Genomic DNA, 13,831 nt, shown 5'->3' with positions numbered 1-13,831 from the left:
CGTAATTAACACATGAACACATAACAATTAAACTTTCGCATTTATATAGATAGTTAGGATTGTTGAAAGGCGTCAACAGACAATTATTCTAGAAAATATTGCAAATTGTTATTAAGTATGTGTTACTTTTTAATAAGTCTAGAACGACTCATTTCCTAAGCAAATCCAAAGGCCAAGTCAAAAATGAAACTAGATTGACCGTAATTCTTTTGGCGGGAAGGCTATGCCGAAACGTTTAATTCGAATTAATAGCCGGAAACCAATCCCACATCCAATAATTTAAAATCAATGTGAATCCACAAAACGCATACCGCTAAGCCTTGTAATAAAATTTTACGACACTACCGCGGCGCGCATACAGTGGCCGATAGCGGAACTAATAAAGACAAAGTTCGGCTTAACGATCATAGATGGCGCTGTTTATTTTTAGATTTTGATCCTAGAATGAAAAGTATATTAGAATTACGATAAGTACCTATATGATTTTAACAGTAGGTACAATGATTTTTAAACTAATTGTTTACATTTTGATCTAATTACTATTAAAGGAGCCTGTGGTATCTATGATTAATAGCCAATACCTGATGAAACGATACTGGTTCTGTGGGAATGGGAACGAGATTTAATGTGACACTACATTGCTTGAATTATTAGCTTCATCTTATGTTAGGGAAACAATGTAATTCAATAACTTTTTAATAGTGCAACTTCGTGATCCGCATTATGCAAGTTGCTCTAGAAAACAGACTGCGTGTTTTTAGTGACAAAAACTATGGTAGTATAAACTTTAATTTATCAGGTTACTGAAAAATATCTTCAACGGATCCAGTTGGACTTTTGTACAATATACATATGTTTGTATGAATAAGTTAGTTATAAGGAATATTAGAATAATATCGTATATAAAGAAACTATTTTATTGTTATTTAATTGCGCAAAAACAAGAGGTGTAGAACGAGGCCAGGAAACAGCAGACCAATTAATAATAAAAGGTTATCTTCACAAATAGCCTATATGCGGAGCATAATTCATTTCTCAATGACAGAAAATATAAATAACCTTGTCTGTTACACTAATTCTTACACTCTTCGAACCGGAACATAGAAATACAGATAATTAATGTTTGACGTTATGAGCCTGTTTCAAATTTAGAACACAACCGTAATTCTTATCGATATCACTTCCAGTATTCGCTGTTTCGTGTCTAACCCTTAACGAAATCGAGCATCGCAGTATCAGGCATATATTCATTAGCGAGGCTTTTTATTGAGCCCGGCCGTTCTGTTATTGCATAACGATGTAACGGCAAGGCATTGTCTGGAATCGTTGCAATAATAATAATTAAACGTTAAATACTTACTGCGGTTTTAATGGGGGTTTCGTGTGCGGACCGCTCGTCTAATTTCTCAATTATAATAATTAACGGAATTCGCGCCGTTTTATTGTTATAATCCTTTGTTGCCGTTTATACGGAACCATTCATGTGAAAACGGTATCCATTATAACACTCTTCAATCTATATTCATATTACAAAAGTAACTGTGTCTGTCTGTCCGTCGCTCTTTCACGACCAAACGGTTAAACCGAATTTGATAAAATTTGTTATAAAGCCCTTGAGTTAGGTCGAGATGGCCGCGTGGTTAGAACGTGTGCATCTTAACCGATGATTGCGGGTTCAAACCCAGGCAAGCACCGCTGATTCATGTGCTTAATTTGTCTTTATAATTTACCTCGTGCTCAGGGGTGAAGGAAAACATCGCGAGGAAACCCTGCATGTGACAAATTTCATAGAAATTCTGCCACATGTGTATTCCACCAACCCGCATTGGTACAGCGTGGTGGAATATGTTCCAAACCTTCTCCTCAAAGGGGGAAGAGGCCTTTAGCCAAGCAGTGGGAATTATAGGCTGGTGTTGTTGTTGTTGTTATAAAGCAAACTTGAACTTCAAGGAGAGGCATGGGCTATTTTTTTTGCTTAACACATGACAATCAACCCCTAAAACGCGAGCAAAACCGCACGCAGCAACTAGTGTTAAAATAAATGAATAGGATGTGAGAATATCGGCGTCGTAATGAAGACGAATATAAACGAACGTTCTCGGCTGTTAATTACTGTCAATCGCACTAACCAAGGTACTAATTACAATTTATTGATAACTAGCTGTTCCAAGCGGTTTACCCGTTAAACGATACAGTAGTGCTCTGTTGAACTATTTTTTTTAATTTTATAAGTAGGCGAACGAACAAATAGTCCGTCTGATGGTAAGTCCGTGAGTCCGCCCGTCTGAAGTAGTAACCACCCACAGTATAGACATTGGCGCTTTAAAGCTGTTAACAATTCTTTGCATAACCAATGTTTCATCAACCTTGGGAACTAAAGTATCATGTGCCAAATAGTTGTGTAGTTACACTGGCTCACTCGCCCTTTAAACCGGAACAAACCGGCTAGTAGCAGTAGTATCGCGGTTAGGCGGTATTTTTATAAACATTCGTTAGTTTATGCTTATATGATAATCAGGCGGAAATAACATATCATATTAATATGGCATATTAAGACAAGATCTATCTGTTATAATTATCAAATGTGGTTACAGCAATAGCGCTTTAAAAAGCTCTTTAAAGCGCCGTGCGCAGACAGAGATGAACTACGCTCAGGCTTAAACTAATGTACATTTAAAAAAGTAAACGATTGACAGCGGATAGCAGTACAGGGAAATGGACTTCATTAGTCATTCCCACTGGAAGTAAATCGTTGTTGTTTCAGCGTAATTATATGTTTGGATAGCGGACATGGTATTATGGTTACTAAACGTGACTCTTAACTAAAGGTTTTGGATTCAAATCGCTGTGGATTCTTAACTTTACTTTCACGTACTTAATTTATCTTTGCAACACATATTGATAACGTATTATGATAAGTACCTATTTTTTTATGTTTACATTGGTCAGAGGCCATCTGAAAATCAGTGCTGTGCTAATGAACGGTTTATACTGAGATGAACCTCTTGCTACCTACACTGTATTCTTTAAATTTAATTATTTTCTTCTGTATAATCTATGTTATGTATGTGTGTAGCAAAATAAATGGTTTAAATAAGTTATATATCTTGGGTTTGTTGATAGAACGGGCTCTACATATCGATAACCAAACAATTCTAGTTACCTTGTAAATAAATAAATGAAAATTGTTAAATTCCGAACCGTTGGTAGATTTTTGACTAACAATAAGTATCTGTAGTAAATGTAATCACTTGTATATTGAATATAGATTTTTGACTTCGCATCAACGCTGTGTGATGTAATCTTCAGAACCATTTAATGGAAGGAATCGATTATTTATAAAACACTCAATCGTGAATTTTCCAATTTCAATGAATGCAGGCATTGACTTCAATTTTTAGAAATACTTTACACGCAAGTAAAAGGAAAAATAAACAATAATTTACGATTACAATTTCTATTTAGTTGTTGTTACAAGACGCGTGCAATCCCTGACGCCATTAAAACACTTATCTAACAGACTTTTTCTTCTCAGAAGGGACGCAAACATTTCAGAGTGTAATTAGGTATAATTCCTTGGTCATTTCCGTTTCTCACGATCGCACGGACCATTACAATTTTCACTAATATTCCTAAACGCAACGGCCATTTGTGATTTGACACGAAAACAATGTTCGTGTATCCTGTACCATATGACAACATTGTAACGTGTAATTTCATGCAATTTGAGCCGAGATGGCCCAGTGGTTAGAACGCTTCTTAAACGATGATTGCAGGTTCAAACCCAGGTAAAAACCACTGATTGTTCGTGCTTAATTTGTGTTTATAATTCATATCGTGGAATATGTTCCTAGCATTCTCGTCAAAGGGAGAGGAAGTCTTAGTCCGGCAGGGGGAAATTTACCTTCTGTTGTTGGTGTTGTTGAGCCGATAGGTCTATCTCAGACGAATTAAATATTGTAATCGATATTACGTAAGTCCATGTAACGTGTAGTAAAAAAATAAGTTTATTTTAATATTCTATTACATTGATGTATCTTTTGCGAAAGATTATGTAGTGTAAGTTCCAAGACAAACATATTCTAGATTCTCATTCATATTACGACAGAACAATAAGAGATTTGAAGTATGAGCTCCACTCCACCTGATGGTAGGTGATAGTGGAGTCCAAAAGCAAGACGGCCACTGTACAGTCAGGAACAATGAGCTGCATTAGCCGCCCTCGACATGTCGCCCCCCATGATGCCTCATTACGTATCGTTCGAAGGAATCGAGGTTAAGAGATCTAAAATATGTATGATAGAAATTTGTTTGTTAAATGAAACTTTGTTTTTTTTTTTAAACAAAACCTTAACAAAAAAATAAAAAATATTTTATATTTAATATTTTTTCCAAGATATTCCTATTAACACTTTGATTTTAGCCCGCGTATCAATTACGTAAAAGTCGTCGAAAAGCGCTGGCCTTTGTTTCTAAGTTGGATTAAAATAATAAGATACAACAAATTGCTTCGTGTCGGAAACAAACGCCGGTGTAATTCCGTAACTGTGACCGCAACTATTGCCAGATGAACTTGAGATCAAAATTAAGATAAGAGCATTGTGTGTGGTCCTCAAATATTTACGACATTCTGACAGAGATTATCTGAATCATTAAAATATGAAATATTATTTGTATGTGAATTTACGAATTACGAAAGTTGAAGAGTATAGAAAACTAGGAATATAGATTTATTATAATTTCAGGAAGGATTCAATTTGGTTTCACCAAAAATTGAAGGCGAGCAGCTCGTATCAGAGTATGGTAATCTACAAATAAACATATTTGCATTTAGCAAAGTCGCTGTAGATTTAACAGAAAAGTGAGTTCACTATATTTACATTTACATACCAAACGTATCATTCAGTGGTAGAGTAAAAGCTATAAATGTAATATATATAAAGTCGGCTATTTTTTTGCAGAGTATTTTTTATTTAATTACAACTTTCTTTGTTAAGCATGTTAAAAGGATTGAAGGAAAGAACTACATATATTTTATAGAGTAAAGTAAAGTAAAATAACTGCCTTTAAATTTCCCTCGGCTGGGATAAGGCCAATAATATATAGTATTATTCCATAAGCATGCGGTAATTGTTGGCGCCAGGGAATTCCACTATGTAAATTTGAATACACAAAGTAGATACATAGAATTAGCATTCGGGCGTCGTCTATCACAGTATCTCCTGCCATCGCTGATTCAATCAAAGTCTGTTTTACTGGTAATACTGGTTTGAAGCAATTGCTTATATAGTTAACAATGTTGCGATTTGATTAAAATACTACAAATTCTAGATAATTTATTGTAATTTGGTTGAACAATAAAAGTATTTTATTCAGTAAGTATAATAGTACTGCCGATTGATGGACACGTTGTGCGTAAAGTTATGCATGTAAATGAAATTAAATTTAACACATTAAATATTTCAGCTTAAACTACACTCTATAAATTAATAAAACGTGTATATAGAAAGTGATTCCTTCTTTTTTGAAGTTTAAATTACAAATGCCTTGTCAATGTAAATATATTTACGGCAGTGTGCAGTTTTGCTATTAATTTTTTACAGGCGCGTCAGAGTTTTTGTTTATAATATAATCCAATTTTTTATACAGTGTAAGAATTAAAAAAAAACATTCCTTGTTGGTTGTTTAAAATCTTTCCTTAAATAGCAACGGAGGTGACAATTTTGTAAACATATAAATCCCTTACAATTGGTACAAGCCACAAGTGCAAAATATATACAGAATATATAATATATTACGATTTAAATATAAAGACAGCGATATTTCAGTATGTTAGCTTTAAAATTTCTAAGGAGCGCGCATGCGAAGAATTCACTAGAAATTACAATAGAATGAAATTCCTGAATCGAAAACAATGTAACAACAATCGCGGCGAACGAAAACTTAACAACAATTCTTTAACAATTATAACACGCGGATTCGTTTGTCTTTAATTTACTTTGAGAGTAATCAAAATATAACTTTTCATGTCAAAATATAACTTTCAATTTGAGATTAATAGTTTGTAAAATTATTTTGTATATTCAGAATAGGTAGCGAAAAGATATGTATATAGAATATTACGTTAAAAATTAACAAATAAACGGACAATTTCATACAAATATGTATATATATTTTCATACCTACAGAGTTATTTCCTGTGCACGTTAACTGACAAGCATTTCAGAGGTGTCTTGACACAATATTATACAATGTATATACAAAAATTAGATCGAAGTATTAAATATGCTTATAGCAACATTCTGAGTGAAGTTGTAGATGTTAATATTAATCGTATTATGCAGTGGTAGTTGACACTCGGATGTGATTGTTTTCATATAAATAAACTCTACAAAATCTCATTGAAATGCAATGACATCAGTGGCTAATATAACCGAAGATCTCTGTAAAATATGTGACGGTCGGGTCGAGTGCGCACCAACAGCCATCCTCCTCATTTCCCTGGTCCACACTCTATACGGACATATTGGTTCGGAGCCCGATTACTTTCGTGATAATAAGGATTTACTTAAATCGGAAAGGAAGAAGGAGTTTGAAGCTAAGCCGCGATTCAAGCTGGCGTACAGGAACAAATTTTTTGAAGGCGATAAGAGCGATGAAGATGATGATTATAGGAATTTAGAATATGATTTTATCGTCATAGGAGGCGGCACCGCCGGCTGCGTTGTGGCGAGTCGACTGTCGGAAAACAGGAAATGGAAGGTTCGATTTAAAAATACTCATGTTTTTATACAAATAGATTAATTTTAATACTATTTGTGATTGAAGCAATATTTTGAAAAGCAAACATCTTCATACAATGATATAAGGTTAATCGTATCAATTGTTGCCGATTAATGTCGGGTTAACTAATTTATTGCAATGTTTGTATATTTGCATTAAATGTCATAAGTACAACAAATACAAATAGATTATACTTAATTTTAAGGTGGAAGCATTGATATATTATTGTCTTAATAAATGAAATGTTTTGGGTGGTTTTTCAGGTTCTACTGATCGAAGCAGGCCGTGAACAACCTAAAATTGCTTCGATTCCCGGTCTCACGAGTGAATTTAAAGGCTCATCTTTAGACTGGCAATATTCTATGAGACCTAAAAAGGGGTAAGATTATGGAAACTTTATTTGACTATTTTCTAGCTTATATTTGAACGCGAATACTGTTTAGTTAAAGAATAAATACCGACGGTACAAGTTATCTCTTAAACTATTTCAGATTTTGTCAAAACCGTCCTAGCGGCTGCGAGGTCGTGCAAGGCAGAGTCCTAGGGGGCACATCTACAATTAACGATATGGCGTACATGAGAGGCAGTCCCGCAGATTACGACGAATGGGCTCTCAACGGCAACGAAGGGTGGAGCTTTAGCCAAGTGCTGCCCTATTTTAAATACTCGGAGGGGAATTATGACAAGGACATATCAAAGAGTAAATTCTTTCACTCCACACAAGGGCCATTAGATGTAGGACGATATCCTTACGTCGATGACAATGCCGATGTTCTTCTCAGTGCTTTCAATGATCTCGGCTATAATTACACAGATGTAAATGGAAGGAATCAGTTAGGATTCATGAGGATACAGACAATGTCGTATTTTGGAGAGCGAGTGAGTTCATACAATGCCTTTATAGAGCCGATAAGAAAACTGAGGACAAATATCGAAATAATTACGGAAGCTTTAGTTACAAAACTTCAATTAAAAGAAAATAGAGATAGTGTTAAGGTTATCGGAGTAGAATATATTACAAATGGCACTAAAGTTACGGCGAAAGCAACGAAGGAAGTAATCTTAAGTGCGGGTGCCATCAACTCACCTAAACTCCTGATGCAATCTGGTATAGGACCTAAAGACTACTTAGAATATCTGAACATTAAAGTGTTCAATGATTTACCGGTTGGAGGTAATTTTCATGATCATCTGTCGGTTTGTCTACCTGTCATAAAACTTATCAAAACGGCCACTACATCTAACTTTCCAGAAAAGTTAAAGGACATAACGAATTATTATTCGAAAGGTATTGGACCTCTTTCAACGAATTTTCAAGTCGTAGCTTTTTACGAAACAAGTATCTCAGAAATACTTAAAACGCCCGATATTGAATTTAGATTTCGTGGACACAATTCAAATATGTACTACGATAAGATGGATATTTGTACTTCTCTTCTAACTCCTAGAAGCAGAGGACAGATTGTACTGAATGCAACCGACCCTATATTTGGAGCTCCTTTGATATACCCTAATTTTCTCAAAGATCCTACTGATGAAAAGAAACTATTAGAAGGTATACAAGAGGTTGTAAAATTATTCGATACTGAGGTATTCAAAAATGCAGAATTCGAATTTGATCCACGACCCATATTGAAAAATGAATGCAGCAACCATGAACGAGTTTCTGAAGAATTTTGGTCGTGTATAATAAGACAGTTTTCAGCCCCATTGCATAATTACGTTGGAACTTGCAAAATGGGTCCTTCAAAAGACCCCGAGTCTGTGGTTGATAATCGTCTCAGAGTCTATGGTGTAGCTAATTTGAGAGTAGTCGATTCATCAATAATACCTAAAATAACGAGAGGTTCTACAGCAGCTCCGGTTATCATGATTGCTGAGAAAGCCAGCGATTTAATAAAAAGTGTTTGGTATTAAAAATAGATTTATTATAAGGCTTAAAATTTAATAAAGAATCAGTTTTATCATCGATTGTTATAAAAATTTGATTTGTTTTCTTTCCAGTCTTTCATTATAAGCTTAGTAGCTTTTTCTGCGATCATCACTGTTGGTGCAAATATTCCACCTCGAACATGTGTAGGCATTACGGAAGCGTCTACTATTCGAAGCCTTTCAATTCCGTGAACTTTAAGATCATAGTTAACTACAGATGTAGTTTTATTTCCACCCATTCGGCATGTTCCTATTGGATTTCCCATTGCTTTAGTGTAATGTCTCGCTATACAGTTCCATTGATCTCTGTTCTGTAATCTATCGCAAGGGAAAAGATCAAGTGGAGCTAATTTAATCTCCGCACGTTTAAATTCTTTATTTTCAAGCATTTGCAAAGCGATATCAACACTGTCTATTATGGCATCTAAATCTTCTGCCTCCTTTAATAGATTCGCTTGTATGACAGGCCGACCATACTTTGGATTTCTCTTATTTAAGGTTACTTTTCCTTTGCTCTTAGGTTTTAATAAAACAGGATTTACAATTACTAAATTGTAATATGGTAACGGTAAGCTTGTTTCTTCTGCTGTGTGTACGGTGACGTTTGTCAGCATGAATTTGTCGCTTCTTATGTAATTACCTTCCAATGCCAACTCAATGTCAGGCCCGTTTTTGTTTTCAAAAAGTTGAATAAATGCTGACACTTGGTTAATACCTCGCGACGCTAAGGGCCCGCCTCTGTTTTGGAACCATGTTTTAAAGTCTTCTATGATTTGGCTTTCAGTGAATGGAGTTACGTCACTTAATGTGAAAGCCAAGCCACCAGTTGTCACCTGATCTTGATACTCAGCGCCGACCGGGAGGTCAACGTAAACTGTGATATTGTGCTTCGCCAATTCAGCAGTAGGTCCTATACCGGACAGATGAAGTAATCTTACGTTATTAATAGCTCCTGCCGTTAAAATGGTTTCTCTCTTAGCGTAAGCAGCTTGCGCTTTGCCTTTTTCAACTTCATATATAACGCCATCGATAGTTTTTTCTTGTTCATCGGTGATTAGTTTGGTAACAGTCGCACCCGTTTTTACAGTTAGGTTTTTTCTGGTCCTGATTGGTTTAAGGAACGCACTATTTGTACTCAATCTCGTGTTATTAAACATAACAAATTGATTATTAATGGCGGCTTCTGGGACATTTGTATTGATGTCAATCGAACGAAAGCCCAACTCTGCAAATGCACCAAGAAATAGTTCCATATATCGATCGACGTGTTTGAATCTTTGCACATGCATTTCTCCGCCGCGAGAATGATAGAAAGAATTCATGAGAACATCGTAGTCACCTGAAAAGATATTTGCATATTGCAATTAGTAAACATCTATGTTGAAAAAAAGAAAAACGTTGTAGCTTAGGTTTGAATCCAATAATAAATATTTAACACAACTAGTATGCATTAATTTCATCAGTATCAACACATAGAAATATTGTTCAAAAATTACAATTAATAAAATATGTATTTAATATAAAATATGACATCTATATAAATCGCTTCTAACGATTTTTTATACAAGATGTGTCCAAACCATCAACAATTTTATTAAAAATCAATAACTGTAATTATCTCATATGGGCTAATGCTTGTTGTTTTTGCATAGCCTGAAACTATAATATGTTACGTGTTATTAATATGCTATCTTAACTCACCATTATCTTCGGAAGCCTTAAAGTGTTCTATCAAGTTCTCAAATTTCCATCCAACTGATTCAGGGGCAAGATTATCGTGCCATGCATCATAATCTTTCTTAGACCCTCGGGTATACTTCATATCGTTGGTAACACTTGACCCTCCTAACACTTTACCAGTTTTGACTTCACAGCTACCACCAGGTCTTGAGAGACATGAGAAGCCGTTTCTCTCAGTTCTAAAATTCCAAAGAATAGGACGGAACTCTTCCGTTGGTACACCTGGTATGTTATAATCTATATTTTCTTCTTCACCAGCCTCGATCAGTAAAACCTTGAATATTACAAACACAAGAAACTCATTGACACTAAACATTTTAAGCCTATACCAAGATAATTTATTTATTTAACTCTTTATTGCACACCAAATATACATAAAGACAAAATATATTTTCATACAAACGAAATTGGCCAAGCAAAAGGCGGTCTTATGGCTTATAAGCCATTTCTTCCAGACAACCTTTGGGTTATGTGACCAAAAGAATTAAATTGCTAAAATTTGTTAATGTGTTGAAATGATCTTTAACTGAGTGAATAATACAATTAATGTGAATGATAAAGATAAGACCTGTACCTTCCATTCAGGAACAGCTGATAGTCTGTTCGCAAGTACACATCCAGCCGTACCTCCGCCGACAATTATGAAATCAAACACACTGTTCTGAACATTCTTCTCATCAGCTTTACTCCTCGTCGCCTTGGAAAACAGATCTCCGTTCACCAATGATAAACTTCCTAGGATCACGTTCAAATGTATGAAGGCACTGAAGTATAAAATTAAGTAATCTGTTACAAGTACTCAATATGTAACATCGAGTTTATTTGAAAGACTATGTTTGATAAACAAATTTGGAACAATATTTCGATTCTAAATTTTATCAGATTATAATTAAACACTTTTATATGAGTCACTTGTATAGGCCGTATTTATAGTAAAACACAAGACCAATGGTACAAGCTTATGACTTTTTACATTTACGTTAGAGGATGTTTGGTTAAACAATACTGTCTTCCTGTTCCATATATCAAATTGATGACGATTGAAAGTGAGAAAGCACTCGACACCCAAATAACTTTATGAACTGTGTTATGGTAACTTGCTAACCTGCGAAACACTTTGATCTCCATTTCAAATTACGAGAGACGATATAGATGATATTATTATTGTAACTATCATCGATTTTGTGCAACAATTCAGGTAATCACTCGGCACAACTAAGAGCTATCGAGCTGAGAATAGAATTGAATGCATGTGAATGCACGCTCGACCGCGTAATCCTAAGTATTCGGAAGGTTATTTGGCAACAGGACGGAGTTTTCAGTTGAAAAGTAATCCTTATGTAATTAAATGTTCCGGTGTTCAATGACGACTGTAATTTATTTGTTATTATGTATGATTTATGTACAAAATCAGTGCTGTTATGTACCAGCGTTATATTATCGTGTATATTTTCTAAAGTATTAGGAATTCATATTCTTTATTTTATGTTTTGTTGAATAAGAATATGTTTCAAACCCTTAAAGGGAAAGGACGTCGTAACTCAGCAGTGGGAAATTTACAGACTATTGATTTTGTTGTTGTTATAGTTGAAACAAAATGATTTTATATGACAATTGTCTTATCTTACTTTCAACTTATATGAAATACGTAATGGTTATATTACCTGCTTATAAATATGATTCAGATTGGTAATAATATCAGGAAAGTCTTGAAGCTAACCACGCTGTTGTAATGGTAGACTTTCAACCGCTTCCTGAATGTTTCCTTAAGGTGATTTTTACCGTCGACTTATAATTAATTATCATAATCAAAGTCAAAATAGACGCTTCAGTAATAATACTTAATCAGTGATGCCAAAAATCTAATAATTTTTCAACACAACATTATATTAAATTTAATTTAAAAATTGTGTTATACTATCTGAACCTGCGGCTTTGCCCTCGAAAAATTTATAAGACACAAACTTTCAACCTCATTTTCACACCATAGGGGTGACAGTGAAGTTTCGGAAAAATCTGTGATCTTGTGATTAAGCAATGACTAGTATTTCGGTTTTATACATATCGATGTAATATTATTCCTGCCAATACAACTTGTACTGGTTTTGTTCCATTAATGAAGTAAATACAGATATGCGATAAGCCCTTTTTAATTTGATTGAATCAACTTTACAACGAGATATGGCAATAAATTGAAGTAACATCACTCTTTAATCGCAAGCAGAGAGGCCGGGGCAGATAGGCAGGGAATGCTAAGCGCGCACCGGAAATTAAACTGGCTCGCTCATAGTTTATGACGTCCAGTTCTCTTGGTCATTTGGGAGAGTTGTGGTCATATCTCTAAGTTATGTGATCAAAGTGAGACCGATAAGCCTTATTTATCTGTGCATTCTGACCCGAACGCGTTAGATGTAAGGGTAGTGACGAATGATGTATTTTGATTAAAACAATTGTCTGGCAAACTGACAAACGAACATACGAACGGCAAAAGACAGAACATAATAATTTAAATTGGGGTCAGTGAACTAATTATTTAACAATATTTTATAAGTAATTAATATTATACAATATTTTAAAAGATTCAAAAGTGAAACGGTAATGAGAATATCGCATATAAAATTAACTAAGTGAGAGGAATTGCCTATGATATTCTATGTTATGTTTATTTATTAAAACTTTAGAAGAATCGGTTGATAAGAATAATATATAACAACATTAGATTTATCTTTAAATGATAAAAATCCAATTGGCAAATATTTAATGCATATTTTTTCGTATTGAAAATGCATCGCATTGCTGATCTGTTTTCACTATTAAAGTTACTGTAACACCTTCATCACAATAATGCACTTAAATTATACTTATACATATTTCCTTTCAGAAATTTGAAATATTTTTTTGTATTTTTTTATGTGACCTTCTGCTATATACTTAAGATGTAACGGCAAGTATCTAATAAATTATCTATCGAGTGAGTAGATACTTTAGTAAAATATGCAAATTAACTACCAATGAGGCTTTTAAAATATTAACTTAATCGCCTCATTTAAAATAATCTTTCGTAATAGGAAACAGGGATATTTGTATTTTCATAATGGTTGCTATTTCAAATAATTAATCTTTGTCGGTAATCAACTAAAAAGAAAATCAATTACTATGTTTATATTATAATCGAAGCGATCAATATCTACTGTGTGTATCCATGAGTATTAATATGTATTTACATATATTTATGATTATTTTATATTTAATTAAAATTAGAATGTAATATAGGTACCTAATGAAATATTTCATAGGGCGCTACCGGTGAAGATTTGTAGCCCTATTAAAAGCTTATTATTAATCCCTATTAACTTACAAATGATTTCTTGTTTAC

At 34.1% G+C, this 13,831-nt stretch overlaps 3 protein-coding genes across 3 annotated transcripts in view; 1 reads left to right on the top strand and 2 right to left on the bottom strand.

Annotated features, from left to right (window-relative positions):
- LOC124537230 (protein prickle-like) overlaps nt 1-13,831 on the bottom strand; it is a 321,460-nt gene that overhangs the window by 183,238 nt on the left and 124,391 nt on the right. The window lies entirely within an intron of this gene.
- Nucleotides 6,412-8,756, top strand: LOC124537231 (glucose dehydrogenase [FAD, quinone]-like). Its single transcript, XM_047114003.1, has 3 exons — nt 6,412-6,762; nt 7,047-7,162; nt 7,275-8,756. The coding sequence occupies exons 1-3, from the start codon at nt 6,412-6,414 to the stop codon at nt 8,698-8,700; spliced, it is 1,893 nt and encodes a 630-aa protein (XP_046969959.1). The 3' UTR covers nt 8,701-8,756.
- On the bottom strand, nt 8,695-11,760 carry LOC124537232 (glucose dehydrogenase [FAD, quinone]-like). The gene is made up of 4 exons (XM_047114004.1): nt 11,561-11,760; nt 11,030-11,219; nt 10,417-10,729; nt 8,695-10,054 (listed from the first exon to the last, which is right to left on the bottom strand). Exons 1-4 carry the CDS (start codon nt 11,581-11,583, stop codon nt 8,748-8,750), a joined length of 1,833 nt encoding a protein of 610 aa, XP_046969960.1. The 5' UTR covers nt 11,584-11,760; the 3' UTR covers nt 8,695-8,747.

Source organism: Vanessa cardui, chromosome 18, assembly GCF_905220365.1.
Source record: "Vanessa cardui chromosome 18, ilVanCard2.1, whole genome shotgun sequence".
NCBI classification, from domain to species: domain Eukaryota; kingdom Metazoa; phylum Arthropoda; class Insecta; order Lepidoptera; family Nymphalidae; genus Vanessa; species Vanessa cardui.
Note: the sequence above shows the minus strand (reverse complement) of the source record. Positions and strands in the feature narration are given on the sequence as shown.

Excerpts from the sequence above, each read along its gene's own strand:
- LOC124537232 (XM_047114004.1), bottom strand. The coding sequence starts at position 11,583 with ATGGAGATCAAAGTGTTTCGCAG. Across the intron at positions 10,730-11,029 it reads CAGCTGTTCCTGAATGGAAG|GTTTTACTGATCGAGGCTGG; the intron begins GTACAGGTCTTA and ends GTAATATTCAAG. Across the intron at positions 10,055-10,416 it reads TAAGGCTTCCGAAGATAATG|GTGACTACGATGTTCTCATG; the intron begins GTGAGTTAAGAT and ends ATATCTTTTCAG.
- LOC124537231 (XM_047114003.1), top strand. The coding sequence starts at position 6,412 with ATGACATCAGTGGCTAATATAACCGAAGATCTCTGTAAAATATGTGAC. Across the intron at positions 6,763-7,046 it reads CGGAAAACAGGAAATGGAAG|GTTCTACTGATCGAAGCAGG; the intron begins GTTCGATTTAAA and ends GTGGTTTTTCAG. Across the intron at positions 7,163-7,274 it reads TCTATGAGACCTAAAAAGGG|ATTTTGTCAAAACCGTCCTA; the intron begins GTAAGATTATGG and ends AAACTATTTCAG.